The 27,653-nt window shown below is 30.2% G+C and overlaps 1 protein-coding gene across 1 annotated transcript; it reads left to right on the top strand.

The window, feature by feature from the left end:
- The first annotated feature begins 1,927 nt into the window (after nt 1-1,927).
- LOC139097385 (dopamine receptor 1-like) lies at nt 1,928-27,653 on the top strand. Its single transcript, XM_070649199.1, has 8 exons — nt 1,928-2,149; nt 4,727-5,479; nt 20,674-20,794; nt 24,011-24,190; nt 24,304-24,433; nt 24,781-25,029; nt 26,074-26,312; nt 26,604-27,653. Exons 2-8 carry the CDS (start codon nt 5,447-5,449, stop codon nt 26,924-26,926), a joined length of 1,275 nt encoding a protein of 424 aa, XP_070505300.1. The 5' UTR covers nt 1,928-2,149; nt 4,727-5,446; the 3' UTR covers nt 26,927-27,653.

Here is a 27,653-nt window from a genome sequence, read left to right as displayed (position 1 = left end):
ATAACATTTTGTTATATACTTCAGTTGCTCATGATTAAAACTTATTAGCTCCGTGTTGGGAATTTAAAGATTTTGTAAATGACATTGCAAAGTTTATGAAGATGAGGGCAACGGCTCATAAACTTGCTCTAAACAAATCAGCATAGTCAAAACACAAAACAGTATAGTCAGAACAAAAAGAGAGACAGAAACTGTTTCGATGTTATTGACTATGTCTTTGATAAAGCTTAAGGCTAGAGATGTCAATAAAATATTATTGGCGGCTTTGCCGATGCTTTACTATCAGACTGGAATTAATAAGAATTTCCCAACTTTTTTGAGCTTTCTTTAAAGCTTCAATTAAAAATCAAACACTTCCGAATAGCACAATCTAAATTTTTTTAAAATTCGGTTCCAGGCCAGCCAGACTCTAGCATGGTTTTGAGTTTAAATCGAATCTGGCACAAAGTCAGAATCTCGCCTGACATGGGTCAGATTTTTGATGGATTAACCAAGTGATGAGCAACCTGTGTGTCGCAGTACACCAGTGTGCCACCAAGAATGTTTGAAAATACCATGATCTATGTTGCCCACCACTGGATTGACCGTTTTGTTCAATTGGAAACTTTAAATTTCGCTTGAAAAACTTAAGCTTAAAGCTCAATAAATTCTCAATAATTCCAATAAATATAAATTCAAAACTTTATTTTTACACTCTCTTCCCCGTTCTTCTTATTTATTTGGTTGTAAGCACCAAAAAGAAGCAAATAAATTTCTGTAATTAGCAACAAAGCACTTTGCAACACGAGGCAACACTTAATAGAAAATTTTCCTTTCAATTACATTTATAACACTTAACAGCGGCGGCATAAGGTACTTGATTTTTCCTCCAACCCTACCACATTTCTTCATTCACAATTAACATTAATTATTTCACAGTGCTGATGGTTTATTAAAAAGGGATTCTATTCAAGTTCGTGTTAAAAAGTTGAAAGAAAAAAAAATTGTGAAGAAAAGAAAGCGAGAATCAAAAGAAAATGAAATAAAAAAGAAGGAATTCTCGAAGGGTTTGAATAAAAAATTTAACTTCTTACTTTATACGCAGCATACAACATAAAAAAGTTTGGGAAAATAACGACCGGTGGAGTGACCATTGAAATAAGAAGATGAAAAACAAAAATGAGGAAGGTAGGTAAGTAAAAAAGGATCTAAAAATAAACTTCATGCAGGACTCTGCGCTCTCGTTTTGTATACACATTCAACATGCGATGCGATAGAGTAAAAAGAAAATGTCAAAGAATGTTTACATGAGCGCTCATAAAAGAGCAAAGCGAGTTTACATTGAGCAGCAACATAGCAGATAGAAAGAAGGTTGAACTTGTTGCAAACGCATATAAACGATCGTCTCACGTTCTTGTCATTCTGGAAAATATATAAAAAAATTTCAATGTTACGAACATACAATGTGCCCAGCTGTTTAATCAGCAGATAACGAAGAACATTATTGAAAATGCTACAAGTTGCTGTTATAACAGTTTTAATGCGCATACTCAGTGTGTATCAACATAGCTGGAAAATGCACAAGATGACACATTTCCATGCAGAGAATTGGGAAAGGATGTGACAAGAGAGCCTGGATGTAATGACATGAAACAGTAACACAAAAATGAAATTACAGTCACACAGTAAAACTTTTTGGATCATCGTCTAGAATAATAAACACACCAAAAGAAGTAGCAAGCAATTTTAATAACAAGCAGCATCAGCTATTAAATAGCCGAACGGTGTGCGAATCTCACGGATATTAAAAGTGAATTTTGTGAATCTTTGGCTCATTTTAATTAATTCCTGAATTAAAAAAAGGATACAAAAATTATAAAAGTGACATAATTAATTAAAATAATAATTCAAAATCAATAAAATAATCCCAAGAAAATGTCTGGATCCAAATTAAAATGATTATTCAATCCTCAGAATCAATCAATGATAGTGAACAAAAATAATGTGTTATATAAATTCTTAATGCATGTTCATTTTCTCATTACACACGCTATAAGTGTGAATGATACTAGAACTGTATACTTGAGAAAAGCAGACATAAACCAAACATATTTATTGTGCTATAAGTTTCGAGTGCTAAATGATAAGGGAATTGACAAGTAAATAAGGAGTAAGAAAGGAATTCATTTTCATACTATCTATTTTCACAATGTGATGGTTATAAATAAAGAACAAGTTAGAAAATCTACAGATGAAAGCTTGAGCGCATTTTTTGAGTTTTTTGGTATTTTGAGGATGTGATTAAGGTTTTGTATGTGTCTAAAATGTTCAAAATAATTCAAAAAATTCATATAAAAATTGTCAAGTATTTCCTGGATAGGACTAATTGGTTAATCCATCGAAAATCCACCCTAGTGCCGAATTTAACCAATTTGTGCTTGTTTTACATCTCTGTGGATTTATGATGAACCACTGAATCAAGTCATTGCTCCATCCAACTATTTCTTAACTCATTATATCTTCATTACACCCCATTAATCCATCAAATTGTGTGTTCATCAGAAAATATTTACTGAGTTCATCAATTCTCCGTCTGCAGTCAAAATGAAGTTACAACGACAAGTTTAGCAAAATTAAAAGAAAAAGTGATTTTCGTACCTTTTCTACTTATCTCAAAAAAGCTTTATATGAAAAGAATAATAAAAGAAGTAGCGGAAAAAAAAATTTGAAACGAAGCTACTTGTGGCTAAGTGTGATGTGAAAACAAAAGCAAATAGAGGGAGTGAAAAAAATAATAAATGAGGAGATACAAGAGGATAAAATTGCAGCTTATAGTGAAAGAAGATATGTTGCTTTTTTATGTTGTGACAAAGGAGGATAGTTTTATGTTCTATGAATGTGAAGAGTTTTCGTGTGATTTTTAAAATGAAAGCTTACACTTGTTATTAGTAGAGTTATATCCGATCGGCACATTTTGAAATGTTGCAACTATTTCGATGATTCTAAGTAGAACCAATAGCAGTCAATTGTCGAAAACATCAAATTTGACATTTGGTTCTTAGCAGAGCTCGGAGTCAACTTGAATGTTGTATGGGAAAGTCAACTAATGTCAGTTCATGTCAATTCAACTCCACACAAAATTCAAATAGAATTCTAGCTCTGGTCCTAACAATACTGACAATTTAGCTACATTCTGGCAAAATTTCCATATGTGCAGATCGGGAAATGTTGGAAAAATAAGTAAAGCAGAGAAACTTTCAAGCCAAGGATTGAAATTGATGAATCAAGTTTGTAAAACATCTTAGTACTTATCGTAATAGCAGCGTGAACAGAAAAACTTGCAAAACTTTATTTTCTTTAAAAAACATTTTCATCAGATTAATGCATATTACTTTAATAATATTGTGTCTGAATAAAGCTACGCCTTTAACTGTCCGACAACTTTATTTTTAAATAAGGGTCATCATTCATCAGAATCCCAAATTCCATTCTGAACCTCTGGGTTGTTCATTTTTAAGCATTCCAATCATATTTATCATATTGTTCTCAATGCGAATCTCAGCAAATTTGTTTTTGCAAACATATTCATATAAGTTCCAGGAACAGACACTATCGTAAAAATTGTGATTTTTTATGATTTTTAGAGAATTTTTTCATGTAAAAAATTTACGATTCATAATGAAATCATGATTTTTACAAAGTATTCAATTTGGATAAAAATGAGAAAGTCATGATTTTTAGTGCCTTATCCTTGAATAAAATAGATGTTATAAACGATCTGTAAGTTGTGGCATTTTATTCTGCACTCGTAAAGTTTTGCAAAATGCTAAAATCTGCCAGATTTTCATAATTCAATTATTCCTATGATAACAAAATCATATTGAAATGTCAGCAAAATGCAGATGATATTCACATATGAAGCAGATATGCTATCTGGCTATTGATTAACTTACAACGAAACAGCTAAGTTCTGTTATGAAATTTATGAAATAACATTTATCGGATGAATATTCTACATATTTGAAGACCACACACATATCTCATGCTACAAATAGCTCAGTATAGCCATTTTAAATGCTACATATACTTATTTTTGGTATTACACTGAAAAAATTGTTGTTTCTTTTTTTGGCCGTATTAATATTTTCAATTTCATTTAATTGGTATAATTGACATAAATGACAGCTATCGCCAAATATGTCAATCAAATAAGAATTTATGATAGTTCTCGTTAGGGTCTATTCACTTATTACGTAACAAAATTTTTTGGATTGTTTAAGGCACAACAAAATCTTGACCTCATACTCCTCCTTAAGAGCGTTACAGAATAAGTAAGTAATAAGTCAACGACCACTTTTTTGACTGTCAACTTCAATTTTGAATGTTAAATGAAAGCCGTCTCCATGTAAAGACGAAATAAAAGAGCTTTAAAAGCCTCAAAAGCTTCCTAGCTGAGCTTTCTTCATTTGGTCCGCTTCGAAGGAGGCGGCTTCCATTTGGTGTTAATAAAAGAGGTTTATAAAGATTAATAAAAGAGCCTTAAATGCTCCAAGTCAGAGTCACCTTCTTAATTTGTGTTACTCGGGGTTATATCCATCCAATCATCAAATTATCTTTTGATTCTTCGAATGCGCTCAAATTGTTCATCAAATGTGCTTTCTAATGCTTTTTATTCAAACGGAAATTTGTTATGTTCAGCATTTTCAAATATCCGAATAAAAACATAAGTAAGTTATTTCTGTTACAGACAACTGCAACCCACAGGAATTATCTTTAATGAAAACATTGCAAAAAGAACATCAATCTACAAAAATAAGAATTTAATTTTACACAGAATGTTGAAAATTCAAAGACATCATTAAACAAAAGTGAATCGTACGAAATTACCGAAGCTCAAAATTGTAAAACCTCATGCAAGATCCAAAAATAGCATAGACGTTAAATTTTTTTTTGTCAAAGGATGTTACCATAAAAACAAAATTTCATCAAGTCACGCTTCTTGGTCTTCAAATGCTTTTCATTTTGAGGAAGGATAAAGGAAAAAAGGAATATTACTGTGTGTATGTGATGTGATGTGATGTGATACGAATCTTTAACGTAACCATTAATCATTAACATTGAAAAAAAAACACAGGAGGCAACGAGTGTAATAATTTTTAGAAGTAAAAAAATGCTCCAAAACTTTTCCGTTGAGCTTTTAAGTGTAGACAAATATTTGAGGTCTCTATAAAACCATTTAAAATTTTTAAGGCATAACGTCTATGTGGCAAAGTTTTCTAAAAGTATGTTTATGACATAAAAAAGTTTCACGTTCTTGAAAAAATATTTTATCGATCTGAAAAAAAAACCAAGTTGTGAAGCGTGAGAAGAATTTAGCCAAAAGGTGTAAAAAAGAAGAAGCCACAGTGAAAGCATAGTGAGAAAAAAATTTATAATAATAAAAAAAGTGAGAGAAGGAACAAGTAGAATGGAGCTGAGTGATATTGATAGTATAACAAGGGTGAGTAGAGAACAAATGATAGGAAACAAACTAATAGTCATGATGATGATGATTTCATGATGTAATTGATGATAATGATTTGATAAATAAGTAAATCAATGATGGTATGAAATAAATGAGTAGGAACGAAAGGCAAAACGGGAAATAGAAATTTTCTGAACCGTCATAAATTACTTCCGTTGCCTTTTTGATTTTCTTATTCCACCTTTCTTATAGTTTATTGAAGTATCCCTTTTGTGAGCTCAAATTCTTTAGTATGATCCTCAATGGAATGGTTTATTCTCTTAATTGAACTTCTTTACAATAAATGTCAATTTTTATATCTTTTCGTACCTTCATAAATCTGTCACATTGCTTTGTTAAAGTACAATTATCTTCCTAAATGATTCTGCTGTGATTTTGAGTTAGCATTTCAAAAATCAAAAATTTTATTTGAATATTTGCAAATTTTGTTTATTTTATTAGGTATACCAGGGGTAAAGAGGGGAAAATCTTGAAGAATTTTTTCCAAAAAGGAGAGTGTTCTGACCCACAAATCCTTCACATCTTCCCCTTAATACTTACTTACTTGTTAATTTACTTCCGTACAGATCAATTTTGATCCATGACTTCTATCATTTTTCGTCTGAAACTAATCACTGGCTAACACTTGCCAATTTCAAATACCAAATGCAATATTGTCTCTATCAAAAGCTTCCTTCCATGAATTCTTAAACCATACTCGTGATCATTTGTCATCTACAAAGTCAGACTTGAGGACATGATTTAATGGTGCTTTTAAAAGTCTTCTTATAACATGTCCAGCCGATTGAAGCTTATTCACTTTAATTCGTATCGCTCCTACATTTTTAAAGGTCCCCTGAGTATCCTCATGTCATATGGGATCGAGTCCACTCAAGTCGACTTTTCCATACAAAATTCGAGTTGAATTCGAGCTCTATCCCCTGTATAATAGCAACAATACCATAGCTATACCTAAATTGCAGACGTTTTAATATGAAAGTAAAAAACAATAATATCGACAATGATCAATGTGCAATTTTTTTGTTCCTTTTCAAGAAATACTTCAGCATGATTAATCGTTTTACGTGAACTTTTACATCAATGATTTTCAATTTATCGAGGTTATTTTGTATAGCATTGTTGTTGCTGATTACATAAATTGTTAATATGCGAACATCCTTTTCTCAGAGGATTCTTTTTTTGTAAACATTTATTGATTATATTTTTATATGGAATGCATGAATCAATAGCCATATTAAACATTTTTTGATCTCAAATTCAAGCATGACTTTAAGAATTGTTGTGATGTACGACAAAAGGAATCGAATATTTAAAAAAATCATATTTATGTAAAAACAGCTTCAATTTTAAACTGCTTCTACTAAAGTAAATTCACTGAAATTATTGACTGAAATCTGACTGCGTTCTTGTTGTTTTGTTCACGCTCTTTATAGCTTAAATTGTTTTTTTATGTAACACGAAATGCAAACATGTTTTTGCATTTCAAACATTCTCAAGAATTATTCACAAAAAGCTGAATAAAAAGTGAAATTGATTGATGTGATTTATATTGAATATGGTTGAAAGAAATTTTGTAAACATTTGAATACGCAGGGTTGAAAATCACCACATGTTACTGACAAGAAAATTTCATTGCCTCAATTTATTTAGGAAGTGACAGCAACAGTTTTCAAAGAATTGACATTTTTCGTATTTTGTCAACTTTTTCTGCCTAGTAAAACTGTCAGCTTCCTTTTCGATTCTTGCAAATTTGACATATTTTATATGCTAAATAAACGAAGGGATGGATATATGGTAATCTGTAATTTGTATATCTATAGCAAAATAAATAATAATTTTTGCGCAACGTTACGAAAATCGATTATTTAGCGTAGAAGAAAGTGAAAATAGAAGCAATTTTTTGTAATTTATTATTTTGCGTTCTACAGCACTAACAAATCAGATATTTTCATGTCTGTTAAACCAGGTCATGAATGAAAAGGATTGACTTATGACTCACTTGGGAAAATATTTAATTTACTTATAACATGCACAGATGTGTTACTGTAAAGATCCTTTTAAATATTTACACATAAATTAATTGAGTTAAGGCAATATCTTCTTTACTTTGTTTACTTGTGTTTATAGACTAACTCAGAGATTTACTTTACATAAGTTTGTTAGGCTTGCTTTTATGGTCAGAGATAGACTTTTTGATTTAAATGTGTATATCCTCAAGTGAAAATTTATTATGATTTTCTCAGTTAGTGTTATTCAAACATTTATTTAGTGTTAATTAGGTGTGTTAACTACCGGAAGGAGACAACTTGTGGCAAGTTCCAACTAGTGGAAAGTGATAATCTATGGAAGTGGTCATCAGTAGAAGGTGGGAGACAGGGGGTTAAAATTTTATTACGGGAAACAACTTTCGGCTCATGATTTTGCAACAAAACGTGACGGTGAAGGCAGAGGTTCCAAAAATGCCATTTTTAGCGTTACGTAATTTCCGAACGTTCCCTTTGTCATCACACTGTTGATTTGCGAAGTATAGCTTGAGAAGCACTTCCTTAATTCTATGCAACCTTTGAAAATTTTCCTCCTGTCCTCAATCAAAACTCTTTCTATTTTCAACCAGCATCATCAAGTCTCAATTGGCAAACCACAAAAGCTCAAATCATGTTCAAAATAATGTGACTAAAAAGTTTTAAAAATAAGTTATCCGGGATGTACGATTGAAGAGAAACTTTTTTGAAATAAATTTATAAAAAAGTTTTATAAAACAAATAACTAGTTCAACAGTGGCAGCTGTCAAGTTCTAACGAATTTTCTCACAGAATGAGGAAGCTTTATTATGTTGTCTTTCTAATGTTGGCTTTACCTGTCTGATATAAAAATTTATTTATTAATAATTAGCGTTGAAAAAGTAATTAAAACTTTTAATGCTTTTGAATTATAAAATGCATTGATATTGAGTGATCTAATAAGTTCCTGTTTGTTTCACGGTTTTTAATTCTCCTTCCTTTAGTCAACAACGTAATTTTCTCATCTTTTTCTAGATAATTTCTTTCAATTTAGAATCTAAAAGTTTATCTATTATTTAACGCTGCGAAAAGTTTTACTTTGCAAATTCTGCACATTTTATGTCATTCTATTTTTATATTATGTCATCTTAACTCTTAATACAACACTCGGTGCTTGATGTCTAGCAGAAAGAAACTTAGCTTCTAATATTGAAGGAAAGAATCAGTCTCTTATCTCTAGAGATGGAAAACATAAAGTTTTAATCTCGTGATATTTAAGAAAATTATGCAAGTTGCTGTGAAGGTTGAGTGTGTAATCAAATACCAATTGCGCATTTTCATATAAAGTTTAGTTCAAATTTTTTGGATACATGTTCTATTTACTGTTATTCAAATCTAGTGCATTCAACCCTATTTGTTGATACCTTGTGAAATTACAGTATCGGCTTTAAATTTTACACCTTTTCAATTGAAAGGTAATATTAGGGGAAAGAAGAGAAATCACGAGTTTATGATCCATAAAGTAAACTCAGATGAAAAGCTCTTTTTCATGCAATTTGCGTTTGAGTGATTATTTGACTAAAGGAAAGGTGGTACGAAATAAATGATTGCTCAATTAAGCAGAGAAATAACACATAAAATTAATGGAGCTTTAGAAAAAGAAACAGATGAAATTTATAGGCTGCTTAAAAACAGTAAATTAATCCAATTTATTTACAATTAATTATAATGATGATAATAAAATGAGTTCAGCGTTTGTAGAGAAAGTTGAGTGATGGAAGGTTTCTGGTTTTAACTTTTATCGGTGTTTTGGTGGGTTAAAATGCATCAAATTAATTTGCAACTTTAGAACAATTACCTGAGCGACACAAATGAAGAAGGCTCTGCCATGGAACTTTGAAGGCTCTGCTAAACTTCTTTTACTTACTTACTTACTTCGCTGGTCGTACAGATCAATTGTGATTCATGACCTCCCACAGGAGTCGCCTGAAGCTGGCTCTATCGCTGGCTTCCACTTGCCAATTTCCGATACCAAGTGCAATACTATCTCTATCGACAGTTTCCTTCCAAGAGTTCTTTGGGCGTCCACGGGTTAAACTTCTTTTGTTAATATCAAATGGAAGCCGTCTACGTTTGACGTCCATATGATTGCCAAAAAGCTCCGTGATGGAGCTGTGTCGCTCGGGTTACAAGGTAGTCAACTCAAGACAAATAGCGGCTTGACATTCAAATGACGGCAGTCAAGTAAACATGCTAAAGAATCTGTTCGCATGCTTCATTTAATACAATGCAAAAAAAGGAAATAAAAAGAAATTTGCTGTAACTTTTTCATGAGAAACAAAAGGAGGAAAAATGTTCAAAGATGTAAATGCTGAATTCAAAGGGAGAAAGACATCAAAAGAGAAGTAAAAATAATTAATTCGCATATTTTGTATTTTTCATTTCCAACGCAAATTAGCTCATATAAAATAATACAATACGATTCTTGAGGAATAAAAAAAAAAGGCGGAAAGTTTTAGGATAAGCAATTTGAAGCGCAAAAGAGGGAAAGAATGAAAAGGAACAGTTCTTTTCGATTTGCATAATCTGCGTATAAAATATGCGACACATATTTTCTAACTTTTTCCCGACGTTACACAATATATTGCGATTTTTCAGAAATCTCATGCATTTTCCTTATCTCATTATATTTTTTAAGCGCATAATTTAGCTGAGCTTATTATACCTATTTGTTGGTATTTGCATGTGAATAATTTGAACAGTGATTTTCTCATTTGTATTCTTTTGCATTGAAGCTAGGCTTGAATCTCTTTGGGGTTTTGAAGGATTTATCTGATTTGGTTTATACATTCCTATAAGTATCTGTGAGATGTGCAATTTGAATTTATTGAACAAAATTCTTCTCTTTTTGATTCATACTCAAAAGTATGAATTTCATAGGTAGTCAAAAGTTACTCAACATAAAATATCAAACAAGCATCTACATGGTCCAAATTATGTCAAATGATTGATGATAGACTGTAACATAAAAAACACATTTTTGGTCAAAAGCTTTTTCAAAATTGATGACATTTTCAAGCCCATTTATCAGACAGACATGATATTGGTAATTAAGGTTATGAAAATTTAATAATCATATTAAAGCTTACCAATGATAATTTTATTGATTTTTTCCCTATCATTTACATCCATCATATACGATTTATTCGATTGAACATTTTTGGAATTGTTATTTATGAAAAATTCTCTTTTTGCCAAATTGGTTCATTAATTTTCATTTATTACTGATGTATTTTTCATATTAAACCTACATTTTATATGCATTTTTACCATAAATCAGCAATAAGTGAATTTAATTTATTTTAACCTACAAGTAATTACTGCAAAAAGGCAGATATTACTTCCCAGGCGACACAAATGGAAAAGGCTTTGCCATGGATATGGACGATAAATGTCGGTCATATGGATGCCTGTTGGAATTGGGTTCCAGGAATGGCCTTTCAATGGTTATTATTGAGAGTGCAGTAGTAATAGGGGTACATAAAATGCATAATTGGTACTTTGTCGTATAGTCGAATAACTCCCGATAGCTCAGTGGCAAGAGTATGTCACCGGAAATTATAGGATGAGAGTTGGATGGGAGTTCGAGTTCCACTCGGAATCCGTTTTTGGAACTTCCTTTTTCAAGTGTCGGGCTTGGGTTCTCTCATCAAGAAATAAGTTATTTTTAAATTCAAATAGTAAGCTCCTGTACTACTTATAACGTTGCTATAGTTTTTGTGTAGTCTCTTCTCATTTCAATAATAGTCGATTCGAAAACTACTAAAAAATTTCTCCAATTAAAATTGGTAAATGAATATTAAAAACTGTTATTAGTATTAAGTTTTGCAGAAGTTTTGCACAATTTTAAATGAATAGGAAATTCCCTAAGAATATGAATTGAAACTTACTATAGGTATGGCTTACATACATACCAATTAGAAATTTGATTATAAAATTTCATGACTACATGGATGCAATTTAAAGTACATATTCTAGAAACTTATTGTTCATTTTGAAGATACGAGAAGCAATTAAAATTTAATACAGTAGCTTTTATGCTTTTTCCGTGGTGGCTTACTTCTCAATAGAATTTTGGATATGTAAAATGAAATTTAATAATCATAAAAATGCTATTAAATCAAAATAAAGACTGTTTTATCAAAAATGTTCACGTGGCATTGGATTGACGTGCTCCCTAATGATTTATATGATGAAAAAAAAATTACATAAATTATAACGAACAACATATGTTGATTATCACATTAACACATTCATGAGAAGCTTTACCATGTTAATTAATTTCAAATTTACCAGATAATGAGAAAATCATTTTTCCATGAAATTTGTTAATACCTTGTAGAACGTGTAAATATTGTTGCTATAAATCCTGATGTTATTTTAATAATATTTTATAGATTATTTTAAAAATTTGCTAAATCACTTATGCATGTAACATATAAAATATGAACAAATCGGCCAACAATTTGTTGAATCAGCAAGCAAATCCGATGTACATCTTCAAAAAACAATACTCAATCACGATATTTTGATGCGAATGTACACAAAAGCTTTTGCTGTTATGTTGAATGTTTGAATTGCTCTATGGATATCCTTAAATGTATTCCGACAACCGTAAAAAATATGCTCTAAATAAATAAATTTTGATATGCTGCTCGCTATTCCAAACGATTTGGTTTGTAAACAAAAGTAAAATTGGGGTTTAAGTGCATGTGGTTTGCGGTGATGATTGAAAAGTTTTATGAAATTCTGTTCCTTCTTCGTGTTATAAAATGAGAATACAATTCGCACACAAAATATGAATTTAGTTCTTCTTGAAATATTTTCATGAAAGAAGCACCAAAAGTATTACCGCAAATATTGTAAAATTGAATTTCATATTTTACATTTAAAATTCAAATGAAGAGCTTTGTTAAAGCCTGTTGTAACAAAATATTTTATTCGCCTATATTGAGGATGATATCATAATTTGCTGGTTAGATTAGGGAGCTTAGATTGATTATTGAGTTTTATATTTTATAGACATTTCTTGCAAACATTCGTCATTTCTTTCAAATTCTTAACAATTTTTTGAGAAAAGTTTCGAATTGAGAGGAAAAATTCCTTAAACTTTATTGAAATAACTCTAGAGACAATACTTGATGGCATATTTTCTGATCGGTTTGTTTGTAAAATAATGGTTGACCGTATCCCATGTTATGATAACTTTTTAAATATAATATTTATGAAATAAGAGAATCATAAATAATAAAACATTGAAAAATTGTGAAAACCCCCTATGATTCCTCCTCATGATTTGTAGCTTCTAAGAAAATTTCCTTGTTCCGAGCGACACAAATGATGAAGGCTCCATCGCTGAGCTTTTAAGACTCTGCAAATAGAAACAAATAAAAACCACCTCAAGGTAGGAATGTCAGTTAGTTGTCAAAACTGAGAATTTGTACAAGCTTTGTGATTCCGCCAGCAGTAGACTCAGATGAAAATCATTTTGTAGCAACCTAGAATCCAAGTTAAGAGTCGGAGCATGGTTCCAGTAAGTAAGTAAGTAAGAAATGTCATCCAACGTATGTCATCCATGTGCCTGAAAAAATTTAGCCATTCGCTCCACGACGAAGCCTTCTTCATTTGTTTCGTTCGGGTATGAATTGTACAACAGATCAACGGTCACGGTATTTATTCGTTTGTCATCGAAAACAAGGTCAACTCTCATGTAAGACATTTTAATCATCATAAGTCTTCTGAGTATTAACTAAGGAAAGCTCATTGACATTCTAATGTCTTCGGCAAACAAAAATAAAATTTCTGAAAAAAGTTATTTCTTCTATCTTATTGGGTTGCAAATTATCTGTAATTGAATTAGGCATAAGCTTTATTAACCATAGCAAGAAGCCCAAAAATATCCATTACAATAAAAACAAATATGCACAGTCAGATTTTGTGAATATTTCTGTAATAATGTGTAAATTAGCTCTTACAAAATCTAATAATGTTGCAGAATTTTCTTTGTAATTTAGTATGGTACAGATGGACGATGATAAAATGACAAAGTTAGTTTGAAAACTTCCTCAATATCGGATTTCGATAAATATATATCTTCTCACCATAACATCATATTTCTCTTTATTCTCAGCCACATCGTTTGACCATTGGTAGTTGTTAGACTTGTGAGCTTTGAAAAGCTTATAACATAGAATTGATGGCAAGTGAAGAGCTTAGAAAATATTGGAAAAAACATAAAAGAAGAAGATTACAGTCTATAGATTTTATGCTGAAGAAGAGTTATTGCGGCTTAAATTGGAATTGAGCTTTGTTTTATGAATTAAATATAAGATTTTTCTGAAAGAAATTTTCATTGTTGCAAAATTTCATTAATTTTTAAATTCCATCAATTTTAATTATTATTCCATTTGCTGTGTTTCTATTCAATTTTGTCATCTTTATTAAAATTCATAGCCGGAAGCCAGAATTTTAATGAATTGTCATATTTAGCATATGCTTTTCATGATCATAAAATTATTTGATTTCCTAATAAAATTTTCTTATTTTTTCAATAGAAAAATAATATTTACAATTTAAATTAACAATGTATAGAATCAAATTAAGACATGAAATATGTTCCATTCGCATTCCTTTCTTTTGTCATTTTGCACGAATTAAGCATGAAATATGGATATATATTTATTTATCATTAATGCGAATTTGTTTCCTTTTCAATATCAATGGATTTGATAAAGCCAATAAGCTGATACGTACATTGATCCATATAAAAAATTACAAAAGGAATATTTTCATCATACAAAGATTTTAAAGGATTATGTAAAGCTAAATTGATACCAAAAAGGTGATATGTAAATATGGTGATTTATTGAACCAATTTTCAAAAGGTAATAAATTGTTTGCGAATTGCAGCTAGCGATTGTTCACTTATTACAGTTATGTATTGCCTCATTTCTACAAAAAATATTAGTTACCTACTCAAATCTACACTAGGTTTGCCTAGGCAAAGTAATACATACTACAGGCTGTACCTAGACAATGGCAAGAACTATCGATTTTATCTAGGCAGTGTTGGCAGTGTTGGTAGTGTTGGCAGTGTTGGCCAAAAAATTTATTTTTCTTCCCATAGGTAATGCCTAAACTAAGACAAAATCTACCATGATACAGTTAGGTGCTTTTCCAATGGCACCTATCTGACGACTCTACATAATGAAATAAAAAGAATTCAATTTATTGTTCTTTAAATTGAAGCTTTTTCCGTCCACAAAAATTTTCTTTGGTCTCATCTCGAATATCACCACTTGCCATTCAATCCAATTTTCTGACTGTTGCGGTTATCCTTTTTCTGTGTCTACTTCTTTTGTCTTTTTTGTGATTCCCATGGGCAAGAAATTGTAGATATTTCTAGTCCCAGTACTTGTCAGCATTCAAACCAAAAGTTTGTTCGTTTTGTGTTTTTTCATTGTCTGTTTACTTTATTGGTTTAAAGGCTTTTGCTCTGTTAAAAAACTTTTATAATTGCTTTCTCTTTTGTTTGTTTATATAGATGCCAATATCAATCTCCTTAGAAAACTTTTGCTGTAAAGAAAAATACTAATTTTTTTGAATTTTTATAAATGTTTTAAAAGACTTAAAAATAGTCAAGCGGATTAATTTGTCTATCATTAAATGGTCTATAAAAATATTTAGGACGATTTGTGTAGATCTTTAATCTGGTCCACAAGTGAATTCAGAATAATTGTGCTAATTAAATTAAATGGTAAATGCTGCTCATGAGTATCGTAAAAACTATGTAAAATCTAATAAGGAAACGAGCCTTTTTCTTATTACGTTAAGCTTTAATGAAATTATCTCAATTAAATTCATGCCAATTGTGCTACAGAGGGGTAGTAAGGTCAAAAAACAGATTTTGTCAATGAATTAAAATTTCGAAAAATTATTTCAATTTCGTTTAATCGATAAACAGTATTTTTGGAGGTAATAACATGAATTTGCTTTCAAAAACAACCTTCAACCTTGTCTCAAACAAACAAGATTTATAGATTTTACAGTTGACAATTTTATTCTCATTTTCGATCATCATTTCTTTAAATGTATAATGGTTGTAAGTTTATTATCTTTACTTTGAAACATTTAAGTCTATTTTTTATGACACTCGGTAATGCTCTTTTGTTGCTTTTAACACTCAAGAGATGTTTTTGTTGTGTAGAGGATAAGTGTGTATCCAAAAAGTACATTATCATCATTTTCCAAGTCAATCAAATTAGTTAAGGATAATATAAAATATTTTATTACGATTTGATGACTTTGTTTGAAGCCCCAAATGCTGCCCAAGTAAGAAACTTTATTATCTTTAGTTGCAATTAACTATTACTTTATGTAAAATGGCTGCATGGCTGTTGATTTTTTAATGAAATATTTTACAGTTTTTGATGAAATCAATACCCTTAATTTATACCCCTTTTTATGAATTGCTTAATGAGCTTAAAAATTTAAGAAATGTTTTTCTACAACTAACATAATATAATCAATTTTACCGAATAATGTAATTATTCACGCACTAAATCCCATCATCATAACAAACTTTTTCTCTTAAAATTTGTGTAGATGTAAACCTACGCATAACTTTTATGCTGGTTTGAAGTTGTAACTGCTAATAATGGATTAATTTTTTCCCTCCATCATTAACCTTTTTATCTAAATATTTAATGGTCAAAACAAAGATAGACGAAAGGATCAACTGAGAAATTATTTTCAAAGCTGTCAAGTGTATCTGTGTCTTTAAATATTTATGTTTGCCATTTATTAGATTCGTTTATATTACATTAGTAACATTCGGTAGATAAATCTCATGATGTACACATGTGCGTCTTAAGATTAAATATCAATCCGTTACCTATATCTGAAGAAATTCTTGATTCTAAATGAAATTATATTCGATGTAAAAATTTGATATATCGTTCCAATACAGTAAATAATGTCAAATTTCCTTTGTTTAACTTCTTTATCGAAAGATAGAATTCAAGTTTAATGGTTCATAAATTTATCAAAAGTTTGTAATTTTATAGAACAGCTTGAAAATTCATTGTAGTACTGCGTAGTACATGATCTACTCATAAATCAAACCATAGTAAGAATTTAATAATACATTAAAGAACATAAAAGAATTATTCCGAATTGTTCTTATTATTCACAATGAAAACAAGAAGAACCATTTACCCTTTTGAAGTTTTGAAATTTCCTGAAGCAAAAACTTCTTATTTTGAAGGATTAGAAGTGTTACAAATTTGAATTAATGAAGAATTTAGTGATCTTTATTCTTACTTTGTGTGTTAATTCAAATAAAAGGTCAGTAAAATATGTTCAATCCATGAAATGACAATGTCTAGCCCGAGAAGCACAATGCAACGAACCGTAGTTTTCCCGTAAAAATGAATCGAAAATAAGCCGTCATGGTGACTCGTCATGACAACTTTGGGTCGTACCGTTAATACGACTACGTTGCGATGCCCTAGAAAACTGGTTGTGCTGTTCGGATAAATATTCGTAAATATGATATCATTTGTTATGCCCTAAGATAAACTAAAGCTTGACTAAAGCCCATTGTAATCTGAAATTAAGATTTCTTATATTTCCTAGTAAAGCTGTTATAATGCCAATTTATAAATTTCCTGTTTGACCCAATTCCACAATGCTCTTTAATTTTCCAGACATTTAATGAGAAAACACCGAAACCAAAACTCATAAAGCACTTCAACAATTAATAGAAAGTTTCAAAAGGGTCTCAAGTCTTTAATTTATAAAAGGTTTTTACATAAGCTTGTATGTCTATTACAAAAGCAGAATGCTTACCATAGCAAATGTGTGCGGTTACTCATGAATCTTTTGAAAGTAATTAAAACTTTTCCTATTCTTCCTTTTATTAATTATCGCAACAACATTATTAATCTGTGTCATTAGGAAGTTATCATGACTAATTGTAATTAATTTTCAACCAATGAAGACAAGAATAGATTATTTTGAATCGTCGTTTTTGTTGTTGTGGATGTTGATTTATCACGAAGAATTCAACTCAATCAAATGTGTTCAAAAGGACTACTTGTTGCTATCACTTTACAGATCGAAAAGTGTCCATATGGAATCCACATGGTCGGCTGCCAAATGGAGGTGCAAAAATAGAAGTAGCCAGACATTTTCATTTAAGGAATTCAAAAATTCAGCGTTGAGGGTTTGAGATTTTTGTCAAGAATACTAAAGAATTTGGATCAAAAGATGAAAAGGGATTCGTTCCGAAAAAGGGGGTAAACCACTCTCCTACTCTTTTCTGGACATGCTTCTAAGTATAGAGAACGCTTCCACTTGGTACAAATTAGACAATTCTTGACGGACTCTTTTCCATTTGTATCGCTCGTGTTTGAATGAAATAAAGTAAATTGATGTTTCTATCGAAAAAATCTAGAATTCTCAGTTTGTTGTTAGATTGATGACTATACAATAAATGAAAAACTGTATCATCCTTTATCAAAATGATGTTTACCAAAAATATTGCAAGAAAATGTAGATGACATTTTGAACAAAATGAAATAACCTTTCGATTATTGATCGAAATTTAAATCTGTACGGACCATTTGCTGAGTTTTCTCAGTAAGACTTTTGGCTATTGAGTTTTCTCAGTAAGACTTTTGGCTGTTGACATCTTTGTCTATTGTAAAGGACCATATAGTATTACGTGCTGATGTATGAATTCAGAGGCATAGCCAAAAAACTTTCTAGAAAATAGTTAAGGGCAAATATTTATGGAGTTTTTCATTTCTTTCGAAAGGATAAATATTAATGTTAAATCTCGTTTGTTCCTTTTCTCGAAAATTCATGCTTGATTGTGCATTTAAACATTGTTAATATATTTTAGATACAAATCCGCCAATTCTTATTTTATTATATGAAAGTTGCCAATACGTAATTTAAAGGGATGATTGCTATAAAGTACTATCTTGTTATTAAATTGAAGATATACTCGGGGTCATATTCATAAAATCGTTTATTGCTGAAAACCCACACAGAATTCCCAAAAAACAATAAATAAACTATTTTTGGCAAGTGATAAGATTATTCATGCTAAAATGTACAAGACCAAGTCGATGAAAAGAAAATTCTCGCTTATTTTTATCCACGAAGACGAACATTTTTTTCCTCAAGGACCAACAAATAAACTTTGCCTTGTTAAATAAATATTTGAATAGGAGCCAACAAGGTTATTTGATTTTTTATCCAGTTAAACTTTTTGACTCTTTTTTTGGCTTATTCTTTGTTCTCTTGAGTCTCAATTGTATTCATTGAAAAGTTAAAATCTTGTTTAATGTTCCCGGATGGAAATAAGAAGAATGAGAGAAATAATAGAAAAGTTTGAAATAAAGTTTGGATTTAATAAATTAAGAATCAAAATATAGCAAATCATAATGACAATAATTTAAAAAGAATGTTGAGACTTTATACTGGCCTGCTTGCTCATTGCTTAATGGATCAAAAACTGAAATAAATTTGACATCTATTGAAGCTTTTGTCCATTTTTTTTTGTTCCATCAATTCATAGGATTTGCAGTTCAAACAATTTTATATTCTATCCAGTAATTGGATTTTACTACTTCATCCATCTAAACTCTCCATAGAGTTTAGCACTAAGCGCAAAGAAAATGTAAAAAATGTTTCGTAATGGAAATGTCGAGAAGGATTTAGAAATTATTTAATACTTTCCCGATTGGATAAAAATACGCTAGATGTAGACATCGAATGGACAAAAAAAATTGGGATTTGATTGGGATTAACTTTGTAGTTACAATGTACTTTTGTAAGATCAGAGTTTTGAGTTCTCGAGCGACACAAATGGCTCCAAACGGAAACGGCTTCCATTTGGTGTTAATAAAAGAGGTTTAGCGGAGCCTTTAAAGCTCCGTGGTGAAGAATTCTTCATTTGTGTCGCTCGGGATTAATTTCATACAATTGAGTTTAATTTTTAAATATTTCTTCTCTACTTCCATTCGTTCATTTTTTCAAATTTGAGATAAACTTTATCTATATGATGAGAATAAGTAATAAAACTTTATGGTTATCTTAGATGGTTTCATAGAATTTCATGATAGTTTTGCTTGCATTCTTTTCATTGTTATTTGTACAGGTGTTTTGTTAACATATAATCCAGTTTTATTAAATAATTTAATTAAATCTGCTTTGATTATTACACTATGAAAGTTCTTTTAGAATACTGTAGCAATTTTTGATCGTCCGTCCCCATTCTCATTTGTTAAACATTGTTCATCCAAAAATTTTCGTTTATTTAGGTCCCCCCACCCCCTCCTAAATAGCAAACGTATTGTAGTAAGTGAATGACCTCTTATGGATTTAGGAGATTTCAGCTTATTATACACATAAAATATTGTCATGTTAAACATTTTCTTCATAGATTTTATATCTGTCAATCACAAAAAATCATTTAAAATTGAATTATATTGTAAAGGATTTACGACTAAATGTCACCGTATATAAAGACGAAAATAAATCATTTCAGATTATTGTACTTTTAGAAATTGTTAGAGAAATGTGGCATAAAACGAGGATATTGCTTTGCGGTTGCTTGAACCATAAATGATAAGCTCAATACTCGATACCGTTCATTAAACTTGGCTTTCCTTTTTTCGAATAAATTTGTCAGAAAAACATTCAATCGAAAAGCTTAAGCATGTACTTTTAGGTATATAATTTCCATGGACATAGTGACGCTATCTACAATTCGATCAATATTCTATTAACTTAACAAATATATTTATCCAAAGTAGCTTTCGTTGCCAAAACAATTGTCAGAATCATTACCACAATTTTACAAATATGAAATCAATAATCAGGATATAACGATTTGGTAATAACATCTTGTGAATTGATTATTTCCTCCAATCCAATCTGATATTCAAATAAATCTCATATGTTAATCTAAATCGATATTATTGTTTTTCGATATGAAATAATATTTATTCAATATTCATGCTCATATGACTCAACCAAAATTTTTATTTTGATCTTTCCTTTCTGTTTTCTTTTTTTGTTTATCTAAATAAAAATCAGGATTATATAAATAGTAACGAATTCACAATCAACAGTATCAATGGCAGTAACACAAACACCTGGTTTACTCAAAATCAGAATACAACAAATGTTATGGAGAAAGTAATCATGGCAATGACGGGTAAGTTCTTTGTGTTATGAAAAACTTATGAAGTAATATAATCAATAGGACTTGTCATTCTGTCTGTCATTCCACCTAACAGACAAAGAGCATGCTTTCATAATACAGAAGGACGAATTCGGTACCTAAAAGCGATCTCTTTGCTCGTTAAGATTCATTCTGATGATCCTCTTCCATTTTTATTAATAGCGAAATCCCTGTCCATCATGCTTGACGGGATTGTACCTTAGTATTTACTATTACAACTTCAGAATCTTTAAATTATGACTAATGCAGTCTGATGAATTCTGAATACAATAGGAAATATTTAAACACTTAGCGTAACAAGAATTTACTTCCATGGTTACAAACCTGTCTGCATTATATTTTTTTTTTTGCTTCAAATTCTTCTTGTTTTTAATGAAAAATGCAGGACAATAGATCAAAAATCACAGCATAGAAACTGTGGTTACAACCCACTCCAAAATGCATGAAATCCACCTTTCAAAAACCATACAATCAACAGCTCAGCCATCATGCTGAATATTTTCAAACAATAGAACAGTGGTGGTCAACCTGTGTGTCGGGGTACGCGATAGAAGTAGACAATTTTCAAAAGTTGTCTGATTTGACTAGAAAAAATTTCAAAACATTTGCTAAACTTCCAATTTTTGAGCTAATGATATGGTGTGTCACAAAATAATCTCTAGGATTGAGTTGTGCCTTGGCATAAAAAAGGTTGCCAACTACTGAAATACAAGGAAAATATCCTGTCACTATAACTGTGTGGTTCAAGGTTTCAATCCGTTTGGATGACATATATGTCTCGTTGAAGATTTTCGTGTCATCAAAATTTTACATTTGTCTGGGAATCACTATGATAGCTTTTATATTCAAATGTTTTGTCATATGATATTATTCATCATGCATACTGCTGTGATCTTGTCGGATAAAACTAAAATGAAAAATAAATCTTGATGTTGATTTATTGCAATTTATGTACCTAAATAAGTAACCAAATTTAATAATTTTTTATAAGCATTCAAAATCCGTTCCTTTTAGTTTTAAAATACATTTTTTAATGTAGATTCTCTAGCAAATCTTGAAAAATTAAATTGTTTCCGAAATATCTCATCATCATCGTCCTACAACTTTTACTCTTATACTCAAAAAGGTATGAAAGCAGAAGATACTTATCAAATTAAAGAACCGGTAATATCTCCGGATTTAAATGTTCTATCTTCATTTTGTATTTAAATGACTATTATTCAAGGATTATCTCTTGAATTAATGAAACAATCAAAAGTGCTACATAAATACAGATAATTTTCTGAAAAGGTCGAATATCAAAATTTAATGCAAATCTTAATTAAATTATAGGGTTCATACCTCTAACCAAATTTACAAGTAGACTAATTTGCTCATTTGTACCTTTATTTTATTTGAGTATTTTGACAATATTAATGAAATTTTATTAAGTTTTTGTGTTTAAAAATAAATAAAATTCAACTTATATAAATGATGCACCATTTATAAGATGAATTATAACAGGAGGAAATTAGGGTTGTATATTAGGAGTTTATTGCCAAAAAGTCGATGATTTGTGTGGATGTCTAGGTACAGGATTCTATTTAAAGAAAGACTTTAAAGTATTTCTGTAAAATTTTATCTTAAAAAGGTAAAATGTGGGTGTAAGAGACAACAATGACGTCAGTCTTCACTTAATGTCTTTTAAGGATTACTTGATATCATTCAAAAGACAGAAATTTTATGGTTCAATAGCTGAAATAAGGACAGAAATTTTTGATTCATTCATCAATTGATCACAAAGGAAGATTATTTGTGTCTGTAAAGCATAAAGATGCATTCTTGATTTCACAAAGGAATTACGAAAAACAATAAAGTGAATATTTAAATAATAAAAGGCAAGAAATCCTTTTGTGAATATAATGCTGCTATTTTATGGAAGTAAAGCTTATCAATAAAAGGAATTTACAGTTATTAATAATCTCATGCAATTTATATGAATATATTGAAGAGCCTTAAGATATTTTAGATTAAACAACATTGTATGTTGACAAAATTTATGAGAATATCTTAAAGTCAATAAAACTAAAGTTCATTGTAATGTCTGCAGATAATAATTCAAAATGAGGGCATTTAATGATGAATAAATTCATAAAATTATGTAAATTGATATGGTATCATCCGGTATTTAATATCATATTAACACCAATTGTAATGTGGGTGATTATTAGTAATTCCAATTATTAAGCCGCACCCCTAACCTCATCCCATTTTCATAATATTTACTAATTAATTACTTAATAATGTACATATTGAAGTCAAAATAAGAATTTTTCTAATTCTAATCATCATCTCGTCTGTAGCTTATTTTCTAGATGAAAAGGTTATGGCAAATTTATGTGTTCATCTGTATGCTGCCTAAGAAAACATACTAATGCAAAATAAATTGGAAAATGTAGCAACTTTAATATATCCAATCGATAGAGAGAAAAAAGCCTTTTTTTATATGATGTATTGTATCCAATTTTATTGTAAATTCTATTTTATCTCCTCACATTGTCATTATGGAATGTGAGGAAGTTGTACGTGGGGAGTCATATATTCTTATATAAAATCCTTATTTTGAGAACACCACGTGCCATTAATTTAGATTTTATTGAGCTTCAAGGAAAATATTTCTATTCTTAAAATATTGTGAAAAGCATCTGCTAATTTCACATGCTTACTACCAAAAACGAGTTTCATGCGAAAAAGCGAGAATTTCTCTGAAGAATTAATAGATGAATGTGAATGTACATCCTTAAGCAAGAAATATGAGATAGAAATTTTTAGTTAGAGTAAGAGCATTAAGTGCTTTTAATTTACAATACTCATCATACAATAATGTTTCAAAAAAAAGGAACTTTGATTGCAAGCTTTTGTCATATGAAAATCCATGAAAATGAGAATTTTTCCTCTAGCGAGAATTTATCTGTCATCATTTTCCTTTTGTTCTATTGAAATGTGATTCGACCACAAACTCCCACTATACCATCCATACAGATGCATTTGTCCTTTAGTCATTCTAAAGTTTTGCATAATTTGAGGCTGACCGGTTTGCGGTTTAAAATGAAAAAAGAGTTGGCTTGACTTCCGAATGACAATTATTTCCTACATCACTTAAATGGCCATAGGATCTTTAACTTTAAAAAAAACTTTATTTCTTTTCAGCAACGTTTCTTGCCACTTTAATATTTCTAGCAGCAACTGGAAATATATTAGTATGTTTAGCAATAGCAACAGAACGAAGTCTTCGTCGAATAGGAAATTTATTTCTGGCCTCATTAGCAATAGCAGATTTATTTGTATCAATTTTAGTGATGACATTTGCAAGTGTGAATGATATTTTAGGTACGTGACACGTGAGATTATAGTAAACCTAACTCTTATTACTTATTTTTAAAGGCTAAGCTAAAATTAAATATTTTGATGCTAACTTTTTCATTTCCTCGAAAAATTTACAGGATATTGGATTTTTGGTGCTGAATTTTGCGATACATGGATAGCATTTGATGTAATGTGCTCAACATCGTCTATTTTAAATTTGTGTGCAATCTCATTGGATCGTTATATACACATAAAAGATCCCCTTAGGTAAAATAATCTTATATACATATTTTGTTCATATTTAAGAGGATTTACTGCACATCAATAATGTCAAAGTTGGAGAACTTTTAAATTTTAAACTACAACCTTTAAGATAATATATTTTTTTTACACATGTAAATTTGATTTACCAACAATGAATTTATTTTATTCTATACATGCATTGACAACATCCGCAATACATCCTCTTTACGATGTATCATAAAAGCAGCATTAAAGAGACATTATTTTCAATTTATAAGCAATAAAATGTATTTCTGACTCTTATCTATACGCTCGTATGAAAATTGAAATATTAAGGTTTATGATGTCTTTCTTTTATATTTTTATCATAGATATACGAGATGGGTGACGCGACGTGTAGCCATCGTAACAATAGCAGCAATTTGGATGTTAGCGGCCTTCTTATCATTTGTTCCAATATCATTAGGTCTTCATCGTCCGAATGAGCCACTAGCCATTGAAATTCGAAATGGAATTGAGTATCCTATGTGCGCGCTAGATCTAACGCCAACGTATGCTGTAGTTTCAAGCTGTATCAGCTTTTATGTTCCATGTATTGTTCTTGTTGGAATTTACTGCAGGTAAATTTGCATCATACATTCTATAAAAGTTCATAAAATGATGGATATAGTACAAATTTTGGTATGTCCGCCGCATTGAACTATGTGACAAAGGTTTAGACCAGTTTTTACTTTTTTAGAATCCTCATTTCTGACACAGCATATAAAACCAGTGCATTCATATTTTTTAGTCGACTTACATTTCTAATTGAAAAATCGTTTTTTGCTGTAGAAAACAGAAATTAATTCAATTCAAGCTTAACAATTCATAAAAATCTCATACAATTTTGTGGAGATGACAAGTTCATTGATTAAAAACTACAATGTGATGGACTCATCAAAAAATGAATATGTGTTTCTATAGACAGGCCTATAAATCAATATAACTAATTTACAAGAAATATAAGGCATACTTTTTAACGCAATTTGATTTTTATATTAAGTAAATATCCTGGTAAATACATAAACATTTATGCAAATAATAGTAACAGCCGTTCCGCAAGATTTTTCATCAAAACTCTTGGCAATGCAAGAGACCATGTTTGTTAGAGTGACAGTGTGATTGAATTACCGACGTGTCTAATCTGCAATATAGATGAGTAGTATATTGAAGGAATGGAACGTGCCTTAATAGTTTTTGTCAGTATGTCATAGTAGAAAATATGATTGATGTCAATTTATGCAATGACAGTGTCGGAAAAGAAAATTTAAAAATAGAGAGGAATACACGTCTGGTCTGGTTTGAAAGGATTCAAAGCATTTTTGCTCGAACTTCATTTTTGATTTCATATGTTGTATGGTGTTGAATATTTGAATGGCAAACGAAGTCTATTATCTCAAAACTACTACGATCCATTAAAATGAATTGAGTGGTTAGATCCGGAAACTAATTAATTTGGGTCTTATCAATTTCTATAATTAATCTTATTTAACAATGGTCCCCACTCAATTCAATTGAAATAATCTTAAAACTATTTAATTAATGCTTATTGATAAGGAACCTTATATCCATCATATTTCTTCAACCATTTTGTTATGAATATCTAACTTTAATTTCTTATTTAGATTGTACTGCTACGCACAAAAACACGTTCGCTCAATTCGAGCTGTAACTCGTACAACTGCAGATGAAATGGAGCACCGCATTGTTGTCCCATGCAATCGTCGACATGGAAATGGAAGTCATTTTAGTGGTATAGGTAAAAAGAAATTTAACAAAAGATCGCCTCATCAATTAGCTGCCTATCATACGTCAGATAGGAAAGCAGCTGTTACTGTTGGTGTTATAATGGGAGTCTTTCTTGGTAAGCAAATGGTACTTTGTGTTGATTTGTGCAGCGAATATATGTAATTATTCAGTTATTCTAATGTTCATGCTGAAATATTCCATCGATATTGAAACTGCTTTAATTTAACTCTGTATAAATTGAAAATGATATTCCTTGAAATTATAATATATACGGCATGATAACCACGACATTTTTCCTTCAACTTTTTATACAAATTAAATCACACCATGTGCGCCTGAAGATATTTTCCATCAACTTTTATCGTAACTAATTTCTCTGCATTTTTTTCTATTTTCTTCGTCACAGTATGCTGGATGCCATTTTTCTGTGTCAATATTGTCGCTGCATTCTGTAAAACTTGCATCGGTGAGACGACATTTAAAATTTTATCGTGGCTTGGCTATTCAAACTCGGTATTTAATCCAATAATTTATTCAATCTTCAATACGGAATTCCGAAAAGCATTTAAAAGAATTTTATTAAAACGACAGTGGCCAAAACTTATGTGTTGTGGCAGTTTTCAAAATGATTATAACTTTAATAGTTCATATGATAGTAAATTTGTTACAAATTATGATGCAAGGTTCATGCACTCAACGACAGATGTGGAACAACTATCGGCCATTTAATTAAACCGATTCGAACCCAATACAAATGGGTTCCTGGAAGAGCTGGAGGAAGCAGCTGTATGAGAAATGTGTTATAAATATTTAAAATGTTGTAAGTTCATGTACTATATGATAGTTGTATGATATGATTAATGTAAATGGCATCTAAATATTTATAAGAACGAATTTTAAATATTGCAATATGTCACACAATGGTGTGTCATTTGCATTTACTGCATTTATTTATAGAATATATGAAAATACGATAAGGTCATAAATAAGTAGCAAAATGAGTAGTTTATATAAGTACCATGAATGAAATGTTTAATGAAAATAACGTAGGTTCATCAGAGATATGAAAACATTTTATTTTTTCGACCAACCACCACAATTCAATATTCTTTTATTAAAATAATTGAACCAAACAGTATTATAGTGAATCGTACTGTAGGGCTTTTGTGGTATTTTGTGACAGAATTGCATTCTTTAATTTTTTTATGCATATATTTGCAATTTTTATATCATATGTATGTGAACAGTGAAAAAATCTGCTACAGATTGTTCATTGAGTAAAATGAAAGGTACAGATGCAATCCTCTTATTGAGTACCGGAAGGTACCATTTGACTAATTGGCATATGATAAAAAAATCTTCATAAAATTGATTGATTTTTAACAAGTTTTGTTTGAATGTATTTTTATTGCCGAGTGACATGTTAGGGATTGTCAAATTCAAGAGCGACACAAAT

Source organism: Chironomus tepperi, unplaced genomic scaffold (genome assembly GCF_022539635.2).
Source record: "Chironomus tepperi strain 1889 unplaced genomic scaffold, CSIRO-AGI_Ctep_v1 contig_421, whole genome shotgun sequence".
NCBI classification, from domain to species: Eukaryota; Metazoa; Arthropoda; class Insecta; order Diptera; family Chironomidae; genus Chironomus; species Chironomus tepperi.
The sequence above is the reverse complement of the archived record's forward strand: the minus strand, read 5'-3'. Positions and strand labels throughout refer to the sequence as shown.